Source organism: Apteryx mantelli, chromosome 29 (genome assembly GCF_036417845.1).
Source record: "Apteryx mantelli isolate bAptMan1 chromosome 29, bAptMan1.hap1, whole genome shotgun sequence".
In the NCBI taxonomy this organism is placed as follows: Eukaryota; Metazoa; Chordata; class Aves; order Apterygiformes; family Apterygidae; genus Apteryx; species Apteryx mantelli.
In genome coordinates, this window is record NC_090006.1 from 3,931,898 (window position 1) to 3,958,355 (window position 26,458).

The window sequence follows — 26,458 nt, forward strand, 5'->3', positions numbered from 1 at the left end:
AAGCTCAATATTGTGAGCCAGAGCATGTTAGTAATTAGTTTTCTTACAAGACTCGAGGGAAGGAATATCTTTATTAATCCTCTTGAACCAGCGACTCCCACAGCATTCCTAGAGCTGGCATATTTTGTGCAGTCACACCACCTACAGTCACTATACCGCCCCTTTTCAGAAGCTCAGTCAATTCTGACCAGGTGAAGGTTCGCGTAGAAAAATCTCCCATTTATTCCATGTTTCAGGGCTTTATGCAGGTGTTATCTCTATCAAAAGTAAACAGTCAACTGTTTTGGTGCTTTCCAGTGCTGTCAGAGGTAACATCTTTAGCATCTTTTGGACTGGATGTAAAGTCTGACCATTCTTTGAATTCACTATTTTTGGTCAAGTTCCAGTTCAGCTTATTATGCTAAGTCCCCTTTGCAAATTTGACTGGGGAAGATAACCATCCTTTTCACAGTTCCAAAAGTACGCTTTCTGTTGCTGTGCACTAGTAAGCAATTACAGCTTCATACCATAAACATCTGCACTTCAGGGGCAGAGAAAATGATTCTGACACATAACCAGGGTACCTGCATGTTAAGAACTGCGAACCATTTGGAATCCTGTAAGAGACACTCTAGTGATACAGCATAAAAAAGCAGCTATACAATGGTCCTAGAAGGCAACTGACTTCATGAAACTGAGAAAAAGACTGTGGCTAAGATGGTGATATAATACAGGTTATCTGTTTTAAATGACTGATGCTATGCACTCTTCAAAAAATCAGACTCATCTGACCTGAGGACTCAAAATTGGAGACAGTCCTTTAACGCTTTTGAAAATGTGGGAATTCTTCTTCCTTCTTCTTTTCTCAGTAACACATTACTGTGATATTCTACATGTTGATCATGGTTTTTAAAGTCTTCAATCATTGTGCGTTTTTGGTTTTCTATATATTTTAATCAGAGAGTTTGCCTAACCAAGGACAACACAACCCTTTCACTTGAAAAAGGGACTGCACTTGACAGCCTTCTCTAAGTGAAAAGCTTCTTATTCTTTCGTGGTTTCAGGGAGTGAACCAGTAAAATGATTAGACAAATTTCAAGTAGCACCACCCTAGAAGCAGCTTGGAAAATTCCACCAGTGCCTCTCTCTCAAAAGCTGGTTTCCAAAAAAATGTCAGATCTCATTTCCTTACCTCTACAGAATTCCTTGAGTTGCTATTCTCATAGGGTTTGCTTTTGGGCGGAGGTGGGGGTGGTATGCTCTGGAAGCTAGCAGTTACCAATCCATCAGCTTGCAGTGAGGGAAAACCTAGAAGCAACAACAGAAAAAGGTAGTTAAGGCAGAGAAGGCTGAAGAGGAGTGGGAAATGGGATTGACCACATGTAATTTTAAGGGAGAATCATTTAATATTTTGCACTTTAAGTCTGCTAACAGATCTGTTTTAGTAGCTAAACTTAAATGGATATGTCAAAGCAGAATCACAGTTGTATCTCCCTTAAGTTCAGAATACCCAGAAGAGTTCTATCTCCATAAAATGAATCTAAGCTTATGTGAAAAATGTATGCCTGAGAGAACAGAAAATTGAATCCATTATCACATCTGGAATGTTCAAGGGATTTTCCTTTAAGCCCAGGCCTCAAACTGAATATTCACTTTGATTTTAACTCTGGTTGATGGGGTAAATAACTATCCAAACTTCAGAAGAATTCCTGGGGAGCTGTCCTGCTACTAATAGCAATTAAACCCACTTGCTAAGTGAAAGAGTGAAGTTTCAGATTCCTTTCACAGATCTTTTTCACATACTGCTCCTGTATTTCTTTGTATTTCTTTCCCCCTCCCCCCCTTAATTTTTTTTTTTAATTCTCTCATACCAGTTTTATGCTAGTTTATTTCATTATCTACAGTTGACTTGTTCTGAATTTACATCCATGTAAGAGGAAAGAGTCAGATTCTACATATGAACTTCTGTCCCTTTAAAAAAAAAAAAAGAGAGAGAGCAGTAGAGTGAGACAGTAGAGTGAGAAATAAAACAGCAAGAATAGCAAGGAAGTCTTCAGTGGTGACACTGTTGTTGCATTTTTACCTTACACATATATTTGCATGTTGCATCAGAGTTAACTACAGAGCCTACTGGATAAGCAAGGAAGGTATTCAGCAAATTATTTGTTTTGCTAATTCTTCAAGATAAATTCTTTCTCTTTCAGGCGTACCAGCTCTTATTAGCTGAATTTCCAGCAGCATAGGAATGTCTCCTCCTAAAACATTTTGCCACATGATGGAGCTGGTAGTTATTCATTAATGAACATGAAAGCCTTCAAAGCTTGCCCAGAAAATTTAGCCAGACTTGTTCTGAAACAAAACCAAGATGCTGAATTGAGGCAATTCCCCTTCTATTCAGTAAATTCACAGAGGTATTCCTCATTTATGGTAGCTGAGATTAGAAACTGGTTTTACAAACAGAACACATGCTGTTGGGCCATCTGACTTGATTTCCAGAGCAACAGGTTTTTAAAAACGTCTACATCATTTACACGATGCTCACCCTGAGATTTAATATTCCTTCCCACAAGTCAATACAGAAAAAAAGCAAGACAGAAATTGAAACAGATAAAGTGTTATCTGAAGTTCATCTGATTTTCTAATTTCGAGAAGTGGTATGTAATTCACAAGTATGATATCAGCCCCTTTGATAACACTTCCAAGTAATGTTACATGACAAAAATTTCTACAAAAGCATTAACAGCCTGGGGTTGCTTTCAGTAAACTACTTCAAAGTAGTTCTTTCCTTCATCCCCAACTTCTCAAAGTGAGGTTACCTCAGCAAATGGTGATTCCTACTATCACAGATACTGTCCTGAAGGATGTGCCAATTACTGGGCTACAGAACTTACTGCGGGTTCTTGGGGTTTTGGGAGTGATGGGTGGTGGGCTGAGTGGCGTTGATTGCTGGAATGAAGAACTCTGAAGCAAAGTCAGTCTGTTGTCTCCTAATTGAAGACTCTTTGGCCTCTGCACTTTTCCTGACATGCTCTGGTTGAAAAACAGAGTAAACAAAACCTTTAGAAGTCAGCAAGGTTGCTGCACACGTATCAGATAACCGGACCTGTCAGAAAGGCATCAACATGCTCCAGAAGAGCCATGTACAAGAAAGAAAGGTGCATTCAGGTGAAACAAAGTGCAACCACAGAACTGGCTGAGCCATGTCAAAAGGCATAAACAGTGCTATGACACATCCAGTTTTCTGTGGGACCTTACTAACAAGGTAGCAACAGCAATCTGCTTTTAATGACCTCAGTCTATTAACTAAGAAGGGAAGAGGTCAGAGAAGGAGGTGAGGCTAGAAAATGGTTTTACTTGACTAGCAAAAAAAGTCTGTCAAATGGGCATAATGACACACATTTTACCCTGCTGAGATACCATGGGGTACTGCTGTTAGTCATCCTGAGAGTGCAGTCATCGTCCATGGGACATTTGTACAGAGGTCCTCATATAGACAACCTGCCATAAATTTGCTTGGTCTTAACTGTCTGTAGTGATGGATGGTGCTTTGGCCAGCTTGATGTGATGTGGAGACTGCAGTATTCAGCTTCCCTTCAATCAACAAACTTTCTTCCTATTAGTTATACATGTCAGTAATTTAACAGCCATCAGTAGCTTTATTCACAGTCTAAATTCCACCTCAATCCCTGTGCCCAGGGTTCCCTACTGGCAGGACATGCCTAAAGATTTGGAGGTAGCCAAAAGGAAGTACTAGCCAAAGAGACAGAGGTAGAATTTAGGCCATCTGAATATGGTCCCAAGAGTCCACTATATGAAATATTTTGGTCCATTTAAATATTACTTTATTGCTTTACAGAGAAGGTTGTCATGCTCGCATATGTAATTGAAGTCGATGGGCTCTTTTAGACATTAATTCTCTATCTCCATCATTGAGCAATGGAGTATTTCTCACAGCACAGAAGGGACAACACATTGGTATACAATGAATATAAAACATATAAATACCAAAGCTGTTGGACATACAGCAAGCCTTCGGTTCCCTCTGGCTTTCTAGCTCCCAAGCAACTTAGCCAAGAGCTGCATATTAGCCTGCCTAATTTCTGTGCTGCACCATACAGCTACAGAACAGACCAGCTATAAAAAACAGTTTTCTGTGTGCTTCACAATGTTCTTCAGCATGAACATAACCCTTAACTGCTCATATGCTTCAGTAAGCTGATCACACATGCAATTTGCCCTTAGAGATATTGGGGGAGAAAGAGGGCAGGAGTTCTGTTTTGCATCTCTCAGCTCTCTGCAATGCAAATCTCAGACAAGTCTTACTGCCCTAGGAAACTGGTTGATACAAGTGGGCTTTCTTCCAGATCTTTTTCTACTAGTTTTACTTAATAAAGTGATCAGCAGCTGACATCACAGTTTGTGGGTTAAACCCATTTAATTCAACAGCAGCACTTCAAAGGCAGAGGGCCAGGCATCCTGAATCATTAATATTTACAACCTGAGACTCTCTTCTTGGGTGGAAAGCCTGTCAATATCAAATGGATTCTAGAGCCACAGTTCCCCTCTTTAGAAATATTCTGCAGCCTCCAAGTGCTGGCAGCATCACTCAGATTTGATGAGAATTCCTGAATCTACAGCAATGTAACCCGTTCCTGCCAGATTCAGCTCTGAGAGCTGGGGAGGGAAAGGAAAGAACTGTTAATTATTTAAACAGAGTATGTTAGGTCAAATAAGTATTACTGAGCCACCAGCTTAAATACTCCGATGCCTAATTCTCAGGTACTCTGACAGTGTAACGTAGTCTTAGCATAAGTCAGGATAATACTCCAAGGTCATACAATTCTGCTTCTGAGCTGAAACTTATCTATACATATTAGGTGATTACCGGGACCCCACTGTCAACCTGAATACCTAACAGTCTCCAATATATTCCTTGTTACAACACTGTCAGGGTGGAGAGTCTTTTATTCCTCTTTTGCAAATGATTTGCTCAAAGAGTAAATACTCATGCAGGCGGTTTGTAGCAGAGTACAAACTTAGACAATGAGTTTTTCAAAGTCCAGGCTGGTGACCTAACTACCAGACTATCCTTTTTCAATTCCCAGATCTCTCAAACTGATCTTCACCTTGTAGTACATTTGATTCGTGCAGTGATGCTGACTGATAGCAGCTGAGCATCTGGCTTGCCAGCTGGATTTTGAGTGGGCTAGCAATATCTACTTGCTCCAACACAAGCAGAACAATTCTGCGTGGTGCTGAGTGTATTGCATAGTCTTCAACTCCTGTAAGAAAGGAGGGTACTGAGTACCTAGATGAAACATCAGTGCCTCATGTTTCAAATCTGTACTTTAAGTCAAACTGCAGTTCAGTCTGTGACACAAGTTTTCCAAATAAAAAAAGCAAGCAATTACTCAGATGACCAATGCTTTTGGTATTTGAACCCCTCCCAGTATTTAATGAAGTTCCCAATGGCAAGCATGCCTGAAAGCAAAGGAAACACTAAAATCTCCTGCTGTGGATTTTATTATTATTACTATTATTTTTACCATTTTGGAAGTCAGTTCGGTTTCTGGCTCCTTCTCTACAAGACCCTGAGACTTGCTAGTACTCCTGTCCTTCCGCTTGACTTTGTTAATCCAGTTATCAACATCATCTTTTATGGGCAGTTCCTCAGCTCTGGAAGCTGTTGATGTTCTTCTCTCCAAAAGAGGCTCCAGAATAGATCTGCAGCCCACACCGAAAAAGTGAAAAAACAAGAAACATTAGTCCAGTCAAGTCATTTCACGTATTATCTGTGAAAAGGATGTGATCTTTTATTGTGTGTAAGAGGTTATTGTGGAAAACTTTAATTAGGACATAGGAATTCTCAGCAAAATTTCTGCTCTTAAGTTACTCAAGCAATTTTGAGTATTATGGCTTATGTACAGGACAAAGCGTGATCTACTTGCAGAGGGAGTAAGATCAGCATTTTATGCTGATCTGTGCCACTCAGTCTGCTGTGTTACCTTGAACAAGTCATCTAGACTCCCCGGCAATAACAGATATAAAGTAGATGCAAAGAAGTAACAGCAGGAAGATGTATGGAAGCTCCTTTTAATACCATGTAAGCAGCTGCAAACAAGGGGGTGGAACTAGTACCATATGGCTATACATCTCTTTGCAGACCACACTGAACTAAATCACATGACAGTAATCTTACTCCTCTGTTTTCCAGGATCCCAGGGGAATAGAAATAGCATACATCTGAAATACACTGCCTACATCCTTTCTCGGTATTACATAAGGAATTGGGTCTCAAAAGGCAGAGAATTCTGGGTTTAATTCCCGGATCTATCTCTTTGTATGCTTCAAAATCCCTATCTGTAAAACAGAATAATTTGACCTCCATTTAAAGCTCTCTAAAGGCATAGGTATTATTATTTTTATGGAACAATTCTTCATTTTAAAAGTGACTAATTATATTGAGAAGCCTCATCTTTCGAGAATACCATAAAATAACCCACTGTGGCAAAAGCATATCCCCACTCCTGTAAATCACGTTTAAAAGCTGACTACTAACCCGTCTGAACCTGGTCTGGAAGAAGTGCTGTCAGATGATGTGGAAGATGTAGAGATAACAGAAGAGGCCACAGATGTCACAGAGAGCCGTCTCAGTGTGGAAGACATGATGTAGGGCAACACAACAGAGCCTGACCTGCTCTGTTTCCTTTCGGTGAGGGAGGGACGCTGCAGACAAACACACTTATGATAAATCAGGTAACGCTAACTTACAAGCTGGAAGAGGAGAGGAGTATCTGAGTGTGTTCTTTTAAGGCAAAATACTAGACAACAAGATATGTTTACCAAAGTTATTACACCATATTGCTTCTCCACCTTCCTCTTCAGCTCTTTGAAGCAGGCAGTCAGTCTCTCATGTAGAGGCTTCAGCTGTTCAGTCAGCTTCTCACCATGGATCCTAATCCCTTCTGCCAACAACGGCATCTGAAAGCAGCAGCAAAATTTTTGCTCTGAAAGGACCCATAAGCTCTCCTGCTGCAGGAGAGAATTTTCTACACCTATTAACACATCTCAGACGCAATTAATGGATTTAAAGTCAATGTGTTTTAAGTTTGCAGAGGAGAAAAGCAGTCATACAGTACTGAAGCTCAGTTACTGACTCATAACTTGTGCACTACAGTAACTTGACTATCTGAACTCTGTATGTGTACTACAAAGAAATATGAGCTCTTTCCCCACCCATACCTATGTGTCCTCCTTCCTGATACAGATTCTATATTCTGCTTTGGTATACACGGCATGTAAAATGTTAGAACATCACTCCCTTGGCCTGCAAAGCAATGAGATTGTGAAGTAGCTTCAACTTGCCTCTGTTGTATGGAAAGGTACAAAAACTGGTAAATAATTTGCATGGATGGAATTTGCATTACAAAAACAGGACAAATTTTCACTGCTATGCAGGTGAAAATAGACAACTTTAATGGTCAGAGCGACAAAATATTAGGTCTGATGATTTCATAGGAAAGGTAATAGATACTTTGTTAGATTCATAAGGAAAAAAAAAAGAAAAATCTATGCCACACTGGCAAATATTCCAGAGTAACAGTTCGGAGCAACGCAAGGTAAGTGGAATATTCTAGACCACAATTTTACAACAGACAGTTCTCCTTTAAAAAAAAAAAAAAATCCTGTACGCATACCAAGACTTGTTCTTATAGTATTTATCTACAGTCTCTCCTCCAAAACAATAATGCTGGAAAAACAGAAACATCTGCACTAACACACATCTTTCCCATCTTTCACAACATGATACCTGTAAAGCAATTAATTCCTTAAGCAGTTCAACTTTATCTTGGTCTTCAGGATGTTCTTCAAGATACTTTTCTGTGAAAAAGGCCTGAAAGTAAAGAAGAGAGAAGATGATATCAGAGACTGATACTTTCACAGCTAGCTTTGAGTAAGAGACAAAGATCCCTGCACTTAAAGAGCAATTCATTGCTCTTATTCCTCATAACAAGATTGTTTTTAGTTTCTCCTTGTCATAAAGCTGAAGGAGAAAGTGAAGAACCATGATTATTTGTCGAAAACAGAAAAAAAGACTTCTCTTTTGTGTAAAAAAAATAAATAAATAAAATAAAATTACTCTTTTTTCTTTGAATCACTGATACATGAAAAACTGCAGTTACTTCATCAGAAGGGTTTTTTTTTTTTTCAATTCCAATTCCATTCTCATAAAATAGTATTGATTTGAATAATCAAGGTTACATGGTTACATTACTTGTCATTCAAATGTGAGTACCAGAACCAGTCTCAGGGTTCTCATTTAAGAAGTCCCTTTCACTTTTAGGATTCTCTAACCTACAGTACACAACTACATGCAAACAACCTAACCTCAGCTGCAGAAAGGTGAACCGGCCATCTCTTGCCTGCGATTTCTTTCAGCACTATGATTCAAAACCTTCCATACAACATTTTGCATGGGGCTTGTTATGAAGAGTTAGTAGAACTAAGACTGTGTTGAGATTTTGACTCGTATTTTTGGTTCAGTGAAGTACCTGTACTCTACACTTCTGTGTGTATTTACCTTTAATCAATAGACTCATGTATGGGCTTAAAGTTGAACAAATGCATGTACACTTTTCTGGACTGAAGCCTTAAAACTGTGCCAATTCGCACTACGTGCTATAGAGCATTGCCTTGAAATGTAACATAACTCCCAGTCAGAGTAATTTAATTTTTCTTTTCCTAGATAAAATACTTAAAAATTTTTCCTTCAGTTTTAAAACGCATCTCTGACCTATTTCAGCCTGTGCAAACGTTTTTTAGTTCTGCATTCCATTAGCTGGACGGTATGCACAAGTGTTTATAGGCCTACTGGTATGATTCTGAAACAGGCTAATGTCAAGAGGAGGTTAGCCTGTGAAAGGACTGCTGGGTAGGTCCCAATGGATTTTTCTTGAAAGTGTTTAATTATTGCAAGAAGAAAGCCCATGTTAAAAATGCAGACTTTGGCTTCTGGCTACAATGAAACAATTAAAACTCAAGATTCTAGTCGCCCACAAAAGCCAAGTGTTCTCTGCTGATCTTTAGCTGAAATAGGAAAATATGAACCAGAAATGAGTATTTCCAGATGTGGTTACAGATACTTTGCATTTCCTAGTTTTAACTGCTTTCCCACTTTTGTAATTCTAAACTTTATGTCAACTTTAATTCATAAAATGAGAGTATTTAGGGCCAAATTCACCCCAGTGAAGTATGCAGCTCCTCTGGAATGAGGAGAGTTATACCCTAGACAAATCAGACCCTCTCCCATTTAACTTTTGTACTTCATTTCATGTGACTGCAACACATCTGAAAAAAATTAAACATATTTTAACATCATCAATTCAATACATGGAAATAAGCAATATATTTCATGCTGGGGTACCATACTTAGATACCGGGAATAAACAGCTTAAGTTAAACATCATAACTGAAGAAGAACATACACCATGCCAACAACTGAACAAACCTGGGCGGTGAAGGCTGCTTTTATTCTGAAATATATGCTCTTTGTTGCAACACTACAAAGACAGAATATCAGCTGGAAAGAAAAATCCTTATCTGCTTTATCATTCTATATTAATACAATAGAGAAACATAAGCCCTTTTGCTTCCATTTCTGGTACTTGCACAGTTCACTGGGATAACGATGCACCTCACAATGCCTCCACGAGGCAGGGCCATGTTTTCACCATTGTAAAGACCAGAAAATGAGGCCCAAAAGAGGTGGATCACTCCTTAATTCTACAGCAGTGCACAGCTCTGAAACTAAACACAAGATGTGGGGGGTTTCCACATTCCAGTTTAGTGGAAATCTCTCATCCTTGTTCTTTTCTCTCCATCTTTGAGTTTTGAACAGATGCAGATAAAGCTATAGAGTACACTAAATCTGAGTAACAGTTGAGAATTGAACTCATTTCTCCCATGACTGAGCTACAGATAAATATGAAAAATAACCTTTTCATAGTTGGTATATCCCCCCATGACTGCTGGGTCCACAATCCCATTCAGGAGCATAGAAAGAGGATGTACAGGAAGACTCCGGTCCCAGACATGCTGCTGGACAATGTTGCTAATTTTCTCATTGGTTAGCTCCATGGTTTCTATGGCGTTCTCCAAGGGGCTGATCTCTTCCTGAGAGAAAGAAGAACTGGAATAAACCTTCATTCTCCTCCACTGAATATTACATTAAGTGGCTCCCACACATGAATGGTAGCACAATAGTTTCCAGCAGAGGATTTTGGACTCCCTCTGCTGTTTTGCCATTCAGAGAGATAAATGCAAGAATGACCTCACGCCTAACCCTGGAGAAGCAACAGTTTAGGAACTGGCTGCTGACTGTGCGGCGTGTTACAGAAGTAACCACTCCCCCGTGCACGATACAGTCAATGTAGAACTTTATTGCCTGGGGTAGAGCTTCCGCAGAATGGTATAAAAATACAAACATGTCAAGCAAGATACACATTTGCTTTTGTCTAAAGCAGAAGCTATTGGTGTGTCGCATCTAACAGTGGAAGAGGTAGTCCTAAATGTTGCAAGACTCTACTCCAGTAAAAATTCGGTGGGCTGAGATCCAGCCCACATGCAGAACTCACCGTTGTAATCTGCTTGACTTCAAACCACTTGAGGATGCCTGGGAATGAATAAGCTGTTGTGTAGGTTGTCCTTTCTATCCACATAGTCTAGTTAGAGAAGAAAAAAATTCCAAGATATGAGGAAAATACTAGTCTTCCAGTTCAATTCTCTCCTGTACTACAGCATGGAACCAGGCTTCCAGCACTAGCAGGCAGGACTGATGCAATGATTTTCACATTTCATTAATTGGGATGGAACTCAGTGTTTTTGGCAGCAAATACCACCTCTATTATTTAAATAGTACCAATAAAGCAACAGTAGGCTGTTCTCCTGTGCGGACCACTACCAGTAGGAGCGTGATTACAACACATTTACCTAGAGCTACATGCATCATGCACAGCCAGTACATGTAAGCAACAATATGCCTCACAGCAGCAGAAAACATGCTAATATGCTACACCCATGGCTCACTCTCCACTGCAAATCTTAAAAGTTGGCCTAAACTTGAACCTATCCTTCATGGTTAAAGGTTGGCTTTTTTTAAGGACAGCCACAATTCACCAGGCACACAGCTGTACTCTACAGGAAACTGCAGTTAGAGCACACAATATTTATGGCTCCTAGATCAAGGATTTTGAGCATTACAGCTTCAGCTACGGAGTCCCTCAACATACCAGATTGGCTCTGCCTAAAGATTGCAATATAAAGCGCAGCCCATTGCTCCTCCTGCATTTTAATAACCAAATTCCATTGCCACAGGCAGAGAAAAAGAAATTGTGACACTGCTGTTCAAAATGCCACTCATATAATAATAAATAAATACACAGAACAGTTTTCTCATTGCAAACACTCCAGGCAGTTGGAATTAGATGTGAAGGACTCACAGCGAATTCATTCTCTGGATCTTTTTCTCCTTTCCTGAATGGCCGGGAATGGGTGAACTGCTGTACCTCGTTTGCTCTGTAGTAGCTACAAAGAAGAAGAGTAAATAGTGAGTCTTCTCACCTTCCATCCTCCTTGCACTAATGTTCTTTTGTTTCTTTTCAAAAATAAAGAAGTTTAAACTGGACTGTGAAACAAATCTGTAGATGAGAAACAAAGGCACTCTACCTTGTGCCTATGCTACTTGAGAAAAAATATAGAGTAAATGTTGAGGGAAAAGGAAATTACTTTAAGATCTGTTCAGGAACAGGTTTGTCTTTATAGTTAGGTGGCAGGTTCATCACAGGCTTCACTATAAAGCATTGCACATCTGAGCAGTTACGGTTAAGGATGAAAAACTATGAATCCTTTTGGGAAAATAAAGAGAGAGAGAGAGAGAGAGAGAGAGAGAGAGAGAAATACCCTTCCTGTTTTCATCAAATGTCAAAACTTCTCAACAACTCCCTGTGCTCTTGTCACATTTAAAGAAAAAATAGTCAGTTGCTCATCAGCAATTCCAGGCATTATATTGCTTGTTGTGATCTGTATGCTAGTCATGAATCAAAAGCCCCAAAAGATAAGGGCTCTAGGAATACTTCCAACTACTGACATTCCCTCAGAAGCTTGGGTGTTCCAGATTTCTACTTTGGGGATAGGAAAATAGGATTCTGGACCAGGTTCCATAATGGATTTATCTGTCTCTTCCCCCCTCTAATTATTTGTCTCAGAACCTTCCAGTACAGACAAAGCCTCCCTCCCAGCCCTCGAAGCACAATGAAGCTAGTTGAAGAATGTAGGCTCTTATCAGTAAACATCTATTCCAACTTCAGCTTTTGCTTTTTGTGACCCTTGATAAAAATTCAAGAAAATTTTGTAATAATATCCCCAAGCACAACAGCTTACAAAGTTGTTCCTACAGTATTCATTTTTAAGAACTGTACTGAAGACTTTACAGCAGCAAAAACCCATATGAAAGAGTAAAGCATAAACAATTTGATCCAAATTAACAGATTATTTCTGTGAATCACCTGACAGCTTCACTCTGAAATGGCAATGTTTTACTGGCAGGTGGGGTAGCCCCCGTACAGCCTTCAATTCACTGAGGATATTTCTAACATAGTATTTTTAAAGCAAAGGCAAGGTCATTCTGCCCACATTGAAGAGCCAGCTGGATATATGCCAAATCTGAACCCCAAACTACACAGACACATTAGATCAAGCACTGAGCCCAAGCTAAAATACTTTTTCTCTCAAGAGAGCTTATTAGCTTCGGCTTTGGGCCATGCTAAGCATGCTATACAGTTTCTATTTCAGAACTGGTGCAAAACTAGCTAGTTTATGCATCTAGGCATTCCCTAAATGTTGTACAGCTTAATTAATGCCTCCATTACACTTTTATGAAACAACCAAAGCAAACAGGAGACATTGCATTTTAAGAGTGAGGAAACTGATTCCAAGGAGAGAGAAAAAAAAAGTCTAACGAAGGAATTAAAAAAAAAAAAGCAAGAAGTTATTTGGGCACTCAAATTCCTTGTCTTTTCCAGCGGTGTCTGCAAGAGTCAGAAAAGAACCTGTATCAAATCCAAACTATGCAGCTGCTCCCTCTTATAACAGGACTATGCCAAAGACCCAGAACCAAACACCCCCAAACTTTTGAAAGAGTTCAGATCTGGATCCAAATTTTGCAGTTCAGGTTCATCTTGAGCCAGAAACATTAGAACAAACACAAACAGATGCAAAGGAAGTAGCTGAAACAAAGCAGAAATAGAGAAGGCATTTTTTGACACCAAGTTTGGTCTTGAATGAATTTTAATTTCCTATGTGGATTTAGTGCTTGGCAGGCTCATTGCAAGGGAAGCATCTGGTATCACTGCTTGAGTTGTGCTTTTGTACATAGATTTTTAAGGCCAAAATGGACCATTAGATTCCTTAGTCTGGCCTCTGTAACACAGGCGAGAAGCCCAATAACTTGGTGTTTACTAACATACATCTTCCAGCAGCACATCTGCTATTGACTTGAAGTCACAAAGAGAATCTAAAGTATCTTCATGAGGTTGCACTTGGTCACACTCACAACTAAGAGAGGTCTTAAGCCTAATGATCTTCTCTACCACATAGCACAGAGAGGGGAAGGAAAAAAAAAAACAAAAACCAAAAAACCACCACACAAAGTGCAAAAAACAACCCCCCCCCAAAACCCAGAGATCTATCCTTAGGGCTGTTTACCCATCAATATAAACAAACATATTAAACATATTACACTTCCTAAAAAGCAATTTCGGGGGGGGGGGGGATGAAAGCAGACACTTCATAAATTCTTGTTAACTGCAAGGAAGTAGAAAGAACACCTCCTTCTTCGTATTCCACTTCCACTGTCTGTATTTTACCTCTTTGACCTGGAAATACCAAACTGGATCACACACACAGTGCTGCAGTCAGCACCACCTGCTTGAAAGGAAGGTACAAGAAATCCTGTAACCTGTTAAGGTTTCAATCTAACAGCAACTCATTTAAGCCTGACAACATCAAGTTCTCCTTTTACAGTATGTTTCTAAATTCACTATTCCAATAACAGATATTCCTATTTTCATGCCCAGTGTCTGTTTCAAAGACCTCCAGGAGCAATATGTTCCTTGCTTATTGATCTGTTGTTTACTAATTCTCCTATTCAAGGAAGAACAAGGAGGACCAGTGTGCCAAAACATATTAGAACTAAAAGATACACTGTTTAGGAGAAGACTTGATCTCTTCTCCTGGGGGAGCAGTGCTGGTCATCTTCTCAGCACTGGGAAACTGGGTCAATAGCTTCAGGTTGAAGTCTTCCCTTCGTTCATATTCTTTGCCACGGTAGATAAAAATTTTATTCTGTGGGCAGAAGAAAAGCAGAATTAGCACTAAACAAGGCAATGAGAATGAGCTTTCCAAATATACACAGAGTAGTCTCAGAGGTCTAGTTTACGTCGAAGGTTGTTTCCTAGCTTAAAAGGCAGTTGGAGTAAGTGAGAGAAGAAACACAGGCTGGAGTGACAGAGCAACTCATAGGAGCAAGGCCCTGCAATGGCATCCTCATGTTTGTCTTGAAAATTCATTTTTCCCCACAAACAAGTGTTATTGAACATGCTCACACTTTCTGGTGATTTTGCTTTATCCCACTTGCTGCGAACTGTTGTATACTTATCTAGTGCGTATACTGGATACATTTGCTGCTGGTAAGCTGCTGCCATAACTGGTCTGCATACTCTGCTGGCAGTACTGTTTTGGGCCTGTTTTATTTAGGAGTAGGAAACTTCACTACAGTATTTGACACAGATTGCCCCACTGACAGCCAACACGGACACACACAGGCATATTTGGGCATGTGAGATCATGCATTTTCTGGAGGGCACAATTCCCTCCATGCCTCAAGTCACACTAGTGGGCTCTTGATCAGACAGTAAGACAGCTCTGGGGCTCCCTAAACAGGCATCAAAGACACAGCAATTGACTTTTAAAGGACAGAAGGGGGAACTAGGATTAAATAGTCTGACTTCATCCTTGGCACAAGTCATGGTGTGATTGTGATTTTCAGGATGGGCATCATGGAACTTGTGTGTTGTGAGATAATGCACAACGAGAAGCAAAGAATCTCACCTATCCTTTCCTCCTCACCTTCAAGGTCACTGTAAACTCCCCAAACTCACACATTCCATAGATCAAAATTCAGTCAGACATTTAAGAGAATGTGTGTCGCAAAAGGTTCTTTAAAGCGGGGAACTGTATGCTCCTTGCCAGTCCACTTCTGATATGACATGGACTGAGGGACCTCTTTATGCACAGAGATTTGAGTTTTACCTCCATTCCATTTCTGGCTCTCTTCAGCTACAGCTAACAAAATGATGAGTTGTGCTGGCAGTTTTGCACCACAGAAATAATGCTAGACCATGGCCAGTTTATTTCACATTGGCCACCAAGCAGTGGTGGTTTCTGAAGGGGCTGGATTCAAACACAAGACCTCGAGGTGAAAACCTTCTATACAATCCAGTTCTGCAGTCCTGTTAACTTTTTTTTTTTTTAATTGAATTTGGGTTCCATTTAAGGCCAGCAGCTTCAAACCACTCCAATCTGAAAATGTAAATTTTCCTTGATTTTAAATAATAGCTAGGAATATTTTCTAGTATGCTGCACACCGCCCATCTGACTCATGTTAGCTAGATTCTTGTATTACAGCTAGCATACACTCAACAGTGCTTAGCAGTGGTCTCAAACAGGTAACATCTTTGCATTTTAATTGTTCTGCACTGACGTGCATTAATGTTGAAATGATCCACATCCTTAAAAATTAGGTTGATTCAGACTGAAAAGAGATGAGTAAGTTCTTGTTAAGCTAAAGATGTTCTAACAGCAATAATTGTCTCTCTGAAAATCACTAATACCTACGGTAGATTCTAAGTCCATATAAGAGCATATTAATCATCTAATAAACCCAACTGCAACACATTGACTTTAGCAAAGCTGGTAATACAAAAAAATTGGTCCCTTAATTGTCTTTCTATATAGGCTGAAACATTTCAAAATGATTAAGGGATTCAGATCTCTGAGTTCAATTCAAAGGAAAAGAAGTTTAGCATCTGAATTTTTGAGGAAGCTCTGAAAATTTATCCATTGGGGCTTCTGGGGAACCTGCGACTCCAGAACTTGAATGCTTACCCGGAGGAAAGAAGGGAAGCCCTGACCATAGTATCCAACAGCAAAGTACTCAGGTTGAGGTCTCATTGCCTTCATGATATTCTCATAAAAAGTAGCTCGTTTTTTCTGAAAAAGAAAGAGGTACCCAGCATTTTCACTTTTGAGTTCTCAGAGACACTGTCCAACTACAGTTCGTATTCACAGTGAAAATTCTTGATCTATTAGTTCTCCTCTATAGAATATTTTTACATGGGTTTTGGAATAGCTCATATTTGTCCTTTTACTTGTTTGGGCCAGAATCAACTTCATTTCCTGGTTTGCAGACATGAGAACAATGCCATGTTTTTTGGGATTCCAGGAAAATATTTAAAACCCTTGACTATTGCACACAAATTAAAAATAAAAATGTTAGGAAGCAGACACAAATGGTGACAAATGTCAGAGAACTGGCAGAAAAAAAACTGGGCAGATGATTCTCATATGAAAGAACATAAAGACCAGCTGGTTACATCTTTAACCTTAAAAGAAAAAAAAAAAAGAAAGAAAAAAGAAAATCAGTACAGAGACCATTTTATAATTCTATGTTTGTACATGAAAGCTTTATCACAGAAATAACAAGGTGAAGAGATATGTGGAGCCTGATAATACAGCATGCAAATGTTAGCTTATTTGATTAACACCAGGACTGCTAAACATCTGCACATGATATTATCATGCTAATAAGGTTAAAAAATACATATTTTAAAAATAGGAATTATGAAAATACTCCTCTAGTTTTAAGCTTAAAAAAAGATAGGGGGGTTATGTTTGCTTGTTCTTAACATGTTTGGAGCTTAACCTGCTCAAGAACATTAATGTAAACAGCCAGTAGCCTGCTGAAAACAGAGAAAGAAACCTTACCAGGAGATTTCCAAGTCCCTCATAATCAAAGACCTTGTTTTCATACATGTCAGCCAACTCCTTGCTTAGTTGAATGGCTTTTTCCCACATCTCCATGGGGGATGAAGAGAGGCAGGTGGGGAAAGCACAAACAAAATAAAAGACTCAGTTAAAAGCATTCATTTATCACAGAAAGATAAGCACTTCAATGCACTGCCAACTTTCCCTTAAGACTCCATGCTATCTATTTCTACTACGATGATCACAGTCGCACAGCTCTTAATCTGTAGATCTCAAAGTGATTTATAAAGCAGGGTTACTATTGCTACTCCTGATAGAGAAAACTGAGGCACAAAGAGATGGAAGGACACGCCTAAACAGCAAAACAGAGAAGCCTCCTACACTAATACTTCAGCTCCTGTGTCACACTTCCTCAGGTTTGTTGCATTTAGCTTTTTCTCCTGCCACAGACAACTTCTCATAAAAGGAAAAGATCTGTCTCTTGTAACAGCCCCTTACAGTCAAATTCTCTTCTCAGCATATGCTCCAAAGAACAGCCACCTCAACAAACCTTCCCTTCCATGGCCTCCACACTCACAAGCAGTGAGCAAGAAGAGAAGAATCCAAAGTGCAACTAACACAAACTTCAGTATCAGCCAGGCAAGCCACATTTATTGCCATACTCTGCAAAAGCCATTGCCCAGGGAAAAACAAACAAAAAACAACACAAAAAAAAATCTATAGTTTTCTGATCTACTCAGTATCTTGAACGGGATTTTACAGATGCTCTTTGACTAACACAGGAATAAAAAGCTTCAATCATCTAAGACAAACAGACACTCTGCTTGTGCTAGAACTCTGATCTTTTTTTAAGAAGTCAAGCCTAAAGCATCAGACCTGTTGCGGAATCATGCTTGCTTTTCCCTCAAATCCAACTTCTACTAGCTACATTCACCAAGCTAAGTATTTACCAGTGAACCAAAGGAACACTGAAGGGACTCACTTTGCCTCTGTCAAAGAAAGAGATAATTTCTTGGTAGAGTTTTTCCTTGAGTTCCTGTTGTGAGTAGACATAGTAGCTGTCCCTCTGCAGCAGATGAGCAGCACATGGCTTCTCAGACCACTAGAATATAGGAAAACAGGTAAAGTTAAAGGAACTGGAATGTTTTAGGTAAACAAATCCTACAGTGGCTAGACTCACCTTCTGTATGGATGTTCTCAAGACAAATCCAGCATCAATACAAAGGGAAATCAAGGTGATTTTAGCAGTGATATAAGTCGAGTTGGCTGACTAATACAAACTAGGAATGCACACACAAACACTGTATCTCAGCTGCATGGCTAGTAAAGAGTAGCCAGTAAACAGTAATTTCTTATATCACACCAGCCAGCAGCTCAGAAAAAACATCTGATTATGCCCTTCTGCTACACATATCAGTGGTCAGAAAGGTTTTTCTGCATGCAAAAGTTCATATTAAGCAACTTAAAATTCATCTGAACTTGTATAATTGGTTTGTAATCACATTTAAAAATCACATTAAAATTGTAATACAAGTTTTGTTGTATCTGCAAAATTGGTATGGTTTTGGCTTAAGACGTTATCATCAACTGAGACACTGTAACTGAATGGGCATGCTCTACTAATCTGTGGTAGATGTGAAGTAAGAGATTGACTTAAATACAAATTAAGATGGCATAAGCTAATGCATTTTTACAACGCAAATTGCTCACACAGAAGTGGAAGAAACCGTAATACGACCCTGAAGATGGGTCCCTCACAGTTCACAAAGCATGTGATAAACTGATGCTAGTAATGTCACAGGGATTTTTTTTGTGGCTTTTGTTTGTTGTTGTTTTTTTTTCTCTCATCCGTTTAGCTGCTGTGTAATTTCTAAAATTATGAAGCTCCTTAATGACCACTAGAACCTACATTATGCAAAGCCACACAACAGCAGAGAAGAATGAATTGTTTAGTTTTGAGCTGTTTGCATTTAATTTAAAACCCATACACCGACAGTAGAAACAGAAATTGCCTCTAATGTATTACCTGGAGCAGCTCTGCATGGAGGAGGAGAGTGTATGCTGCCTCAGTGAAGTTCTCGCAGTCTGTGTGCAGGTCCCGGAGTTTGTAGAGATACCTAAATAAACGAAAAGCAAATTGTTATTTCATATGAAGGATTCCTGTAACAGTGTACAGGACACCAGGGGAAATAAAGGCTTATACACAGGTCTGTGGAGGGAGCCATCTTACCTGATATAAATATCCTCTCGTTTCTTCTCCTTATAAAAATTCTGCCAAGAACAGGAAAAGGTAAGTCAAACTGATGTAAACCACCATGGATTCACATAATCATCTCTAGAAAAGTAACTTAGGCATCACTCAGATATTGCAATGATCTTCACTATCGTTTTGCTCACTTAAATGCATATATCCCTGTAACCAACCCTTTGGTATAAGGTGGTTTTATTATCCCCTCTAGAGAAGGGATTAAGTCAAAGAGAGGAAGTGATTGTCCAAGGTTACACAGATTTTCTGTAGTGGAACAGGGACTTAAATCCACATTTCCCAAATTATCAGCTAGACATCTTTCCTGCCTGTATTTCAGGACCTTGGATTAAACAAACACCAGCCACATGATTTGATTTTGGAATGTACATCTTTCAAAGGTTTATAGCTGTTGATAGCTGGCAGCCTGATTTGGGCCCAACATTAACCAGAAGAGGCATGAAGAATCATTTAAAATCCTGAAATTTTCCTTTAGTCAGCTCTTATTCAATAGCTTCCTTCCTGGAGCTACACAAAGATTATTTTTCAGTGAAGTATTTTGCAAGGCAAACTGGTCTGCCCCAGGATTGCACCACACAAAGTTAGGTCAGTAAAGAAGCACCCGCATCCAAATCCAACCTTCCCCATACCAGCACATTGACAGTGCAGCTCATGCGGTTCTCCTTGCTTTCATCATGCATAATCGTCCTGTAGTCCAGCAGATTTTCCAGCAAGCTGCTGACCAGCAAAGTAAACACTTCTCCAGAACCAGACAGGTATTTATGCTTCCGACAGTGCTCCAGGAGACTGCAAGAATATCCAGAGAGAGCAAGAGAGAGAGAAAGGAATACCTGGTTAAAGTTCTGAGTGGTGGTAAATAGAACTTCAGTATAAGTTATCCAAACAGTCACTCAACTAAGAGTCAAACACATTCCAAGAATAGACTCCCACAGTGCCGAACAGAACACAGTACCCACAGGCCTGACATACCCAAGTTAGGCAGGTCCAAAGGTCAAAGCTTGCCTTGTCAGTCAAAAGCCTGGGCTTTGCTTTTAGTGCTAAAACAAGGCTCTGATTTTGGTTTAGCCTCCAAGCCTGTTGTTCCCAAGCTTTTCTACTCACAATCCCCTTGCCAGCTTGGCACCTTCTTCTAGGCTTACATCCCCAAGCTTAGAATTATTATGTAAATTGCTGCTCTAGCATAAAAGTATTATTTTAAGGCAGTAAGTCTCAGTGTACCTGCTTAGCATCAAGATTGCTGTCAACTGCACTGTCTCCCTGCTCACTGGACTAATGAATTAGGGTTTCTTTGCATTAGAAAAAAGCCAATTAAGGTGGAAACATGAAAGAGCCTCCATGCTTGTCACAAAACTTACAGTTTCTCCAGCAAAATCTTGTACTGTTCATCCCCTCGGCCACCCTCCACTTCCTGGTCCAGCTTGGTTATCAGCTCGTTTTCAAACTGAAAAGACAAGAAAACATGTCAAATGGACATTAACTCTCAAGAGCATGACTGGAACATTAGTCATGCTTGTGGCTAGTGCTTCTGAACTGCCCACCCCGCCATCACACACTGGTTTTACAAGCCAAGCTAGAGAATGTTTTCACTACTGGAGCAGAATAAAAATGGTAGGAAGTCAATATAACAAGAATGGGGCAAACAAATGAGCCCTCTCCCATCTTACAGTCACTGGAAGTTGATGCTCTGGTGCAGTGTTTCTCCTTCTACCCCATCCACTAGCAATTCAGTTTTGCTAGAATGGAGAAGCATCTGTAATGACCAGCCTACAGATGATAATAGTCATTCACTCACCCTAAAGAAACTTAACTACTACCATCAGTTAAAGGTAAGTCACAGTTCTCTGACCAAAATAAATAGTTGTGGCTGTTAATTAAAGCACTTCTCATGCTACGATAAAGTGAGTGCCATGTGATTATACGTGTCTAGCCATGGAGACATGCTCTGTTATGTGCAAGCACATCAAGTACAAGTCATTTATAATTCAGTTACCAAGATTTAAATATTCACGTTCCAAAATATCAAGGACACTATAGCCAGTATATAAATATTACTGGAATGGAAAATCCATGTCACACATCCTGTTTCCTTCTACTGATTCCAGAAGCCCCTGGGACCCCGGGGCCAACAGTGCCAAAGACTGACGACCCCAGGGGAAGAAAGACCCCACATGCACACTGAAGTTAGGGTTTAAGCTGGTGCAAGTATGGTGCTTAGGGAAACACACGTCACATTTGACAACAGTCTGAAATGCCAAGGTGGCTGCCTCTTGGATGAATGGCTCCTACCCATCTCCAGGGAGAAGACTGTCTACAGCATAACTGGAGTGTCCCCTGTCTGCCAGCTGAGATGTTAATGTCTAATATCCCTAGAGGAAAGCTGGAAGAAAAGTCCTTAGAAACTGCAGTGAAAACTTAACATAAGGGCAAAAGAGAATCCTCTATTTCTTCCTTCTTTACTAGTGTTTTCTCAGTAGCAATAACAGCAACTTCCAGAGGAATTAGCACAGGGTTGGAAGTCAGGGACCCAGGTTCTGTTCCCAACTCTATCCTTTGACTTGTCTAGCCCCCAGCAAATCATTTCTGTCCTCTGTATCTCCATTACATAATGAGGGCATCAATATCCACAAGTGTGTTGTGAAATTTAAGTTAATGAGAAATTAGTCAGTATGTAAATAGCTATGTGGTGTTATTATAATTCAAGTTGGACACTTGACTGTCCAGCAGTTTTCTTTACAGTAACTTACATATACAGCCAAAAATCTGCCTAAGGGGAATTTATATTGTTATTATAAATGTAAATAGTAGACACTACTTTGTAGAGTATCCTTTCAGGGTCTCAAAATTGCTTCACAATTTAGATGTGGGTATTTACACATCTGCAAATGCATAATGCCTTGAAAACAAAGATGTTCATTGAATCACCCAAAGTCATGCAAGGGTACAGTCAGGGACAGAACTGAGGAGTCCTGCTCTTAGTCCTCCACTTCAATTATTACATCAAACTGCTTGTCAGTAACTTCCCAAAGTGTTTGGCACAATAGTGGGGCTTTTTTTTTTTTTTTCTTTTTTTTAATGCTCTCTTCTTCTTCTTGCCCAATGTGTACTGTGAAACAACTGCACTGAAAATACCAAGCTCTCTTACCATATGGAAGTTTCTAGTCACAGTAAAGTTAAACTCGCACTGCATCATATCAAAGAAGATAGGAATAGTAGCTTTCCGTAGCTCAGGCTCTGGAACCAGGGTTACCTCCAGGATTGGGCCTACCATTGCTGGAATGAACTTTATTTTGTGGGGACCTGCAAGAAAGACAAAGTCAGATACAGCCTAATGGAACATGGCTGCTTGAAGGCATGTGATGTGCGAGTATCCACATGTGTAAGCACATTAGTCATATAAAATAAAGACAATAAAACACAGGCATTCTGCTTAGAAAGCAATTTGTATGTGGATAATGGTCACTTCAGGTGGAATTAATATGTTATAGCTCCAAAATTCAGAAATAGTCCAAAAAGGAAGGAACTGAATTGTATGCACATTGTTAAACCATGAAGGTTCTCTGGAAAATTCTACTCTTGTCCTTCACATGGTAGAACATCCTTTATATGGAATCTCTAAGAGATCATCTCATCAGCTGACATGGAAAAAAGATCTGCTCTTGCAAACTGATTTGTTTCCAAAAAAAGGAAAAGAGACTTTGTGATCTGAAACAGCTGAGCCTATATGCGTTTCCTCTACATTAAATACGAGCGGCTTTTACGAAGAAATAAAGAATCTGAAATTCAGCTTCAGAGCTCAAATAAAGATAATTGTCTTTAAATGGAACTCACCCAAATTATACCACATATCCCTTATTTTGAAGCCAATTTCTTTCCTCATGTCCCCATACCTAGAAAGAAAAAGAAAGATGAAAAGGCATATACTTTGGAATTAACTTTGAAAAGCTGCTGAAGAACTTTAACGGTACAACCACAAAATAAAACCCTGTCCTTAAAAAACACCCCACACATAAACCTGAATATGCTGGGCATTTATGACAAGAATTTGGGGACTTGCAGATGATCTTCCCTGCTACGCATCTGCCAAAAGGTTCCTCAACACCACATACCTTCTGTTAAGGACAGTTAAGAAGTTCAACCCTTCCTTTTTAACTCTTCACCCTGCCAGGCACCAATACTTAGTGCACAAAGGAAGACAGTGGCCATGTGCTTTTCTGGCAGAAGACTGTAGACTCCCTGAGAGCAGCTAAAGCTGCCATCTTGCTGCTTCTGCAATTTTACCTAGAATTTTGCTGCATTGCGTGTCTTCCCCTAAAGCTTCAACTGCAGACGTCAAGAGAATGGAAGAATATTTCATTACCAGGATTACTAAAGCCTTTATTATTGCAGAAGAACGCTAGCAAACATAAACAATGTATGCTCTAATGAAACTCCAGACCGACATCCACAGAGATATTTAGGCACTTAATTCCATTGTTAAGTATCTTTGTGAATTTGGCCAAGCTACTACAAATTACATATTTTGCAACAAATTACCACCATTTTGTTGCCCTTAATTCACATAGTGTTAAGCTCATCTCATGACTTTTGGGACTGATGAATGCCTCCTGAAATGCTCTGGCTTTCAAAACAGAAAAAGCAAAGAGGGGGCTAGAAAGCTGCAGGGCTTTAAGGATTCTTGCTCACCTACCTTACATTACAGGTGAGGACTCATAAGGTATTGCTTTGGGAACTATGGCAAGCCTTCTATTGCAGACCTTAAAATGGGAAGACTCTTTTGGCAAGGTGCTTAAATTAATCTCAACAGTTCATGGTCTGTCTAACCAGACTTGGATATCTACTGTGTAACACCTAAACATCTGGGCTAGTTACTCCTCCTCCCTTTATCATTCACTAATCGAGCACTTCCATGGCATGCTTCATCTCACTCGAAGATCGTATAGGGCATATCCGGAGAAGCACAAATACAGTTTCTTAAAAGCAAAAAAGGCCTGGCCACTTCTTAACATAAACTCACTTCTTGATAATTTTGTTGCGTTTGGCTTGTGAGAAGGTCTCCAACTGGAGGGATTCATGAGTGAGAAAGGCCACTGCCAAATGGAAATAGTTATTCCAGAGCTGTGGAAGAGAAACAAGTCTAAAATAGGAGAAGACAAAGGAAAAGTAACAACTGGCACAAAAAAAGCTACCCAGCCTCAAAGGCTGCAGTCTCCCAGGTAAATGTTAATGAGGAAGTAAGTATACTGACAGGGAGCGTAACATAGCTGAGTCAGTGTTCTCAGCCATAACAGGCAAGCAAGAAGCATATATCAACTTAAAATTTTTCACGCATTTTAGCTTGGACTTTCCACCTAGAGGAAATGGCAATGGGTACGTCCACACGAATTTTGTTCTTAACTAGTCACACGTAACTCAGCTTTAGCCAGCATGCCACTGAACTTGAGCTTGTAAAGCCTGCAACAGTTTCATTTGCTTGCACTCGTTGCTGCACTAACAGTAGTTCTGTAATTCAAAACTGGCTTGCATTCAGCCGCTTTTCTGTGCAAGACTATATGGATATTTCTACTTGAATCCTCCACATCAACAAATCCAGTAACAGTGGCATCTGCTTCTTTTTACTGCCTTTCAGGAATCAAGAGGGTCCACAGGAAAGTCCAGAAAAAACAGAACTATTACCTGGAGTTCAAAATTTGTCTGATCCAGAAAAAGACGGTTGAGTACAGATGTAAATTGGTTCACTGCCCGGAGGAAAACCCTGGAAGAGGTAGAGAATTCAATTAAAAATGTGGCTCTTCAAAGAATAATACTGTAGTTTTGGGTTTAATCCCAAGACCCCTACATGCAAGCTCAGAAGGAGATAAGAATAGATGGTCCCAATGAGACAAGTATTCCATTATAATGCTATTTACCTCCTTCCCATTATAGGGACATTCAAGGAAGTTATTCCTCTGTTCCCGAGCAAAAGAAACATTTACTGGGGGCGTATGACAAACAAAAGGCCTTTTGGGTCATCCAGTCTCTACAACAGTGCAGTGTCATTCCAAATGGTAGTTTCTCCTATGCTTAGCCTATCGTCACCACTGAAGCATCCAAACAACTGCCGCCTTCATGTCATTTTCCACACTGTACTCCTACGATACAAGGGAGCAGTACTGTCTCCACTTTGAAGATGAATGGTGAGAGAAAGAGGCAATGAGTGGGCCAAGCAAACAGCAGTTACATGCCTGTTTCCTCATTCTACTCCCTGCACCATCAAAACTACCTGTGGGAACATTAAACATGCAGGCATATAGGCCTTGCTGTATCATGGATAGCAGGCTTTGACCATGCTTTGAAATTTAGCAGAGTAGATAGTAGGTGAGTCAAAGGCGTTCAAACCGTACGGACTTAGTGGGAGAGACTTAATGTCTCATACACAGCCAAACAGAAAGCCCATGGCAGAGGAGAGAGATGAGCCTGGGTAGCTCCAGTTCACGTGCCAGGACACTAAACCCTTGATCATCCTCTTGTTCACTGTAGCTTTGTTTGCCAAGTGATAGTGATTCCCCCAGATTTGAAACCAGAAGGGCTTCTCTGATTTATGTTGCACTCTTTTGCAGATACAGAAGTAACTGGATGAAAGACTTCACGGTCTTGATTGCGTGCCTTTGGGCAGAAGAAAGATTTCCAGTTCCATTAATAGAAACGTTCAGGCACTAGACCTTACTGAAACCTAATCTAAATCACCCTGAATCTGTAAAAGAAAATAAGCCTCTGGAACACAAGTGATTTGCAGGACTGCTAGTGTGAATCACCCTACTTTCAGGGCCAGAAAGACTCCAAAGTAGTCACAGGACTTAAAATAGCAGCAACTATATACCTGCTCTGCATCATATTCATGACTATCCAGTCACTTGCGTAAACATTTTTTCCAATCAGATCCTTAAACATAATGAATGTTTCCATCAGGAAGTCCTGTCAAAAAAAAACAACAACAAAAAACAAAAACACAGCCCATTAGGTTGGAGAGTGTAGTCTTTCAACCACATGAAAACAGAGGAAAATGCAAATGTGCAGCTGCATTGATTAGAGATTGCATTGGTTAGTAATCAATACACAGTACTTCTAAGAAGGATC

General features: G+C 39.9%; 1 protein-coding gene across 2 annotated transcripts in view; it reads right to left on the reverse strand.

Annotated features, from left to right (window-relative positions):
- The window catches only part of DOCK5 (dedicator of cytokinesis 5), a 90,377-nt gene that overhangs the window by 7,348 nt on the left and 56,571 nt on the right, over nt 1–26,458 (reverse strand). Inside the window, exons 29-51 of one of the 2 annotated variants that reach the window (XM_067312445.1) lie at nt 26,202–26,296; nt 25,019–25,097; nt 24,360–24,460; nt 23,174–23,232; nt 22,488–22,642; nt 20,701–20,786; nt 19,975–20,131; nt 19,310–19,350; nt 19,106–19,196; nt 18,062–18,181; nt 17,080–17,169; nt 16,201–16,305; nt 14,238–14,379; nt 11,764–11,845; nt 11,478–11,562; nt 10,614–10,700; nt 9,976–10,152; nt 7,790–7,873; nt 6,823–6,960; nt 6,539–6,705; nt 5,526–5,703; nt 2,871–3,009; nt 1,172–1,287 (exon numbers count right to left, since the gene is read on the reverse strand). In XM_067312445.1, coding sequence (XP_067168546.1) covers nt 1,172–1,287; nt 2,871–3,009; nt 5,526–5,703; nt 6,539–6,705; nt 6,823–6,960; nt 7,790–7,873; nt 9,976–10,152; nt 10,614–10,700; nt 11,478–11,562; nt 11,764–11,845; nt 14,238–14,379; nt 16,201–16,305; nt 17,080–17,169; nt 18,062–18,181; nt 19,106–19,196; nt 19,310–19,350; nt 19,975–20,131; nt 20,701–20,786; nt 22,488–22,642; nt 23,174–23,232; nt 24,360–24,460; nt 25,019–25,097; nt 26,202–26,296 — 2,574 coding nt within the window. Of the gene's footprint in view, nt 1–1,171; nt 1,288–2,870; nt 3,010–5,525; nt 5,704–6,538; nt 6,706–6,822; nt 6,961–7,789; nt 7,874–9,975; nt 10,153–10,613; nt 10,701–11,477; nt 11,563–11,763; nt 11,846–14,237; nt 14,380–16,200; nt 16,306–17,079; nt 17,170–18,061; nt 18,182–19,105; nt 19,197–19,309; nt 19,351–19,974; nt 20,132–20,700; nt 20,787–22,487; nt 22,643–23,173; nt 23,233–24,359; nt 24,461–25,018; nt 25,098–26,201; nt 26,297–26,458 lie in introns of those variants that run through there. The other variant, XM_067312446.1, reaches the window with a different exon arrangement.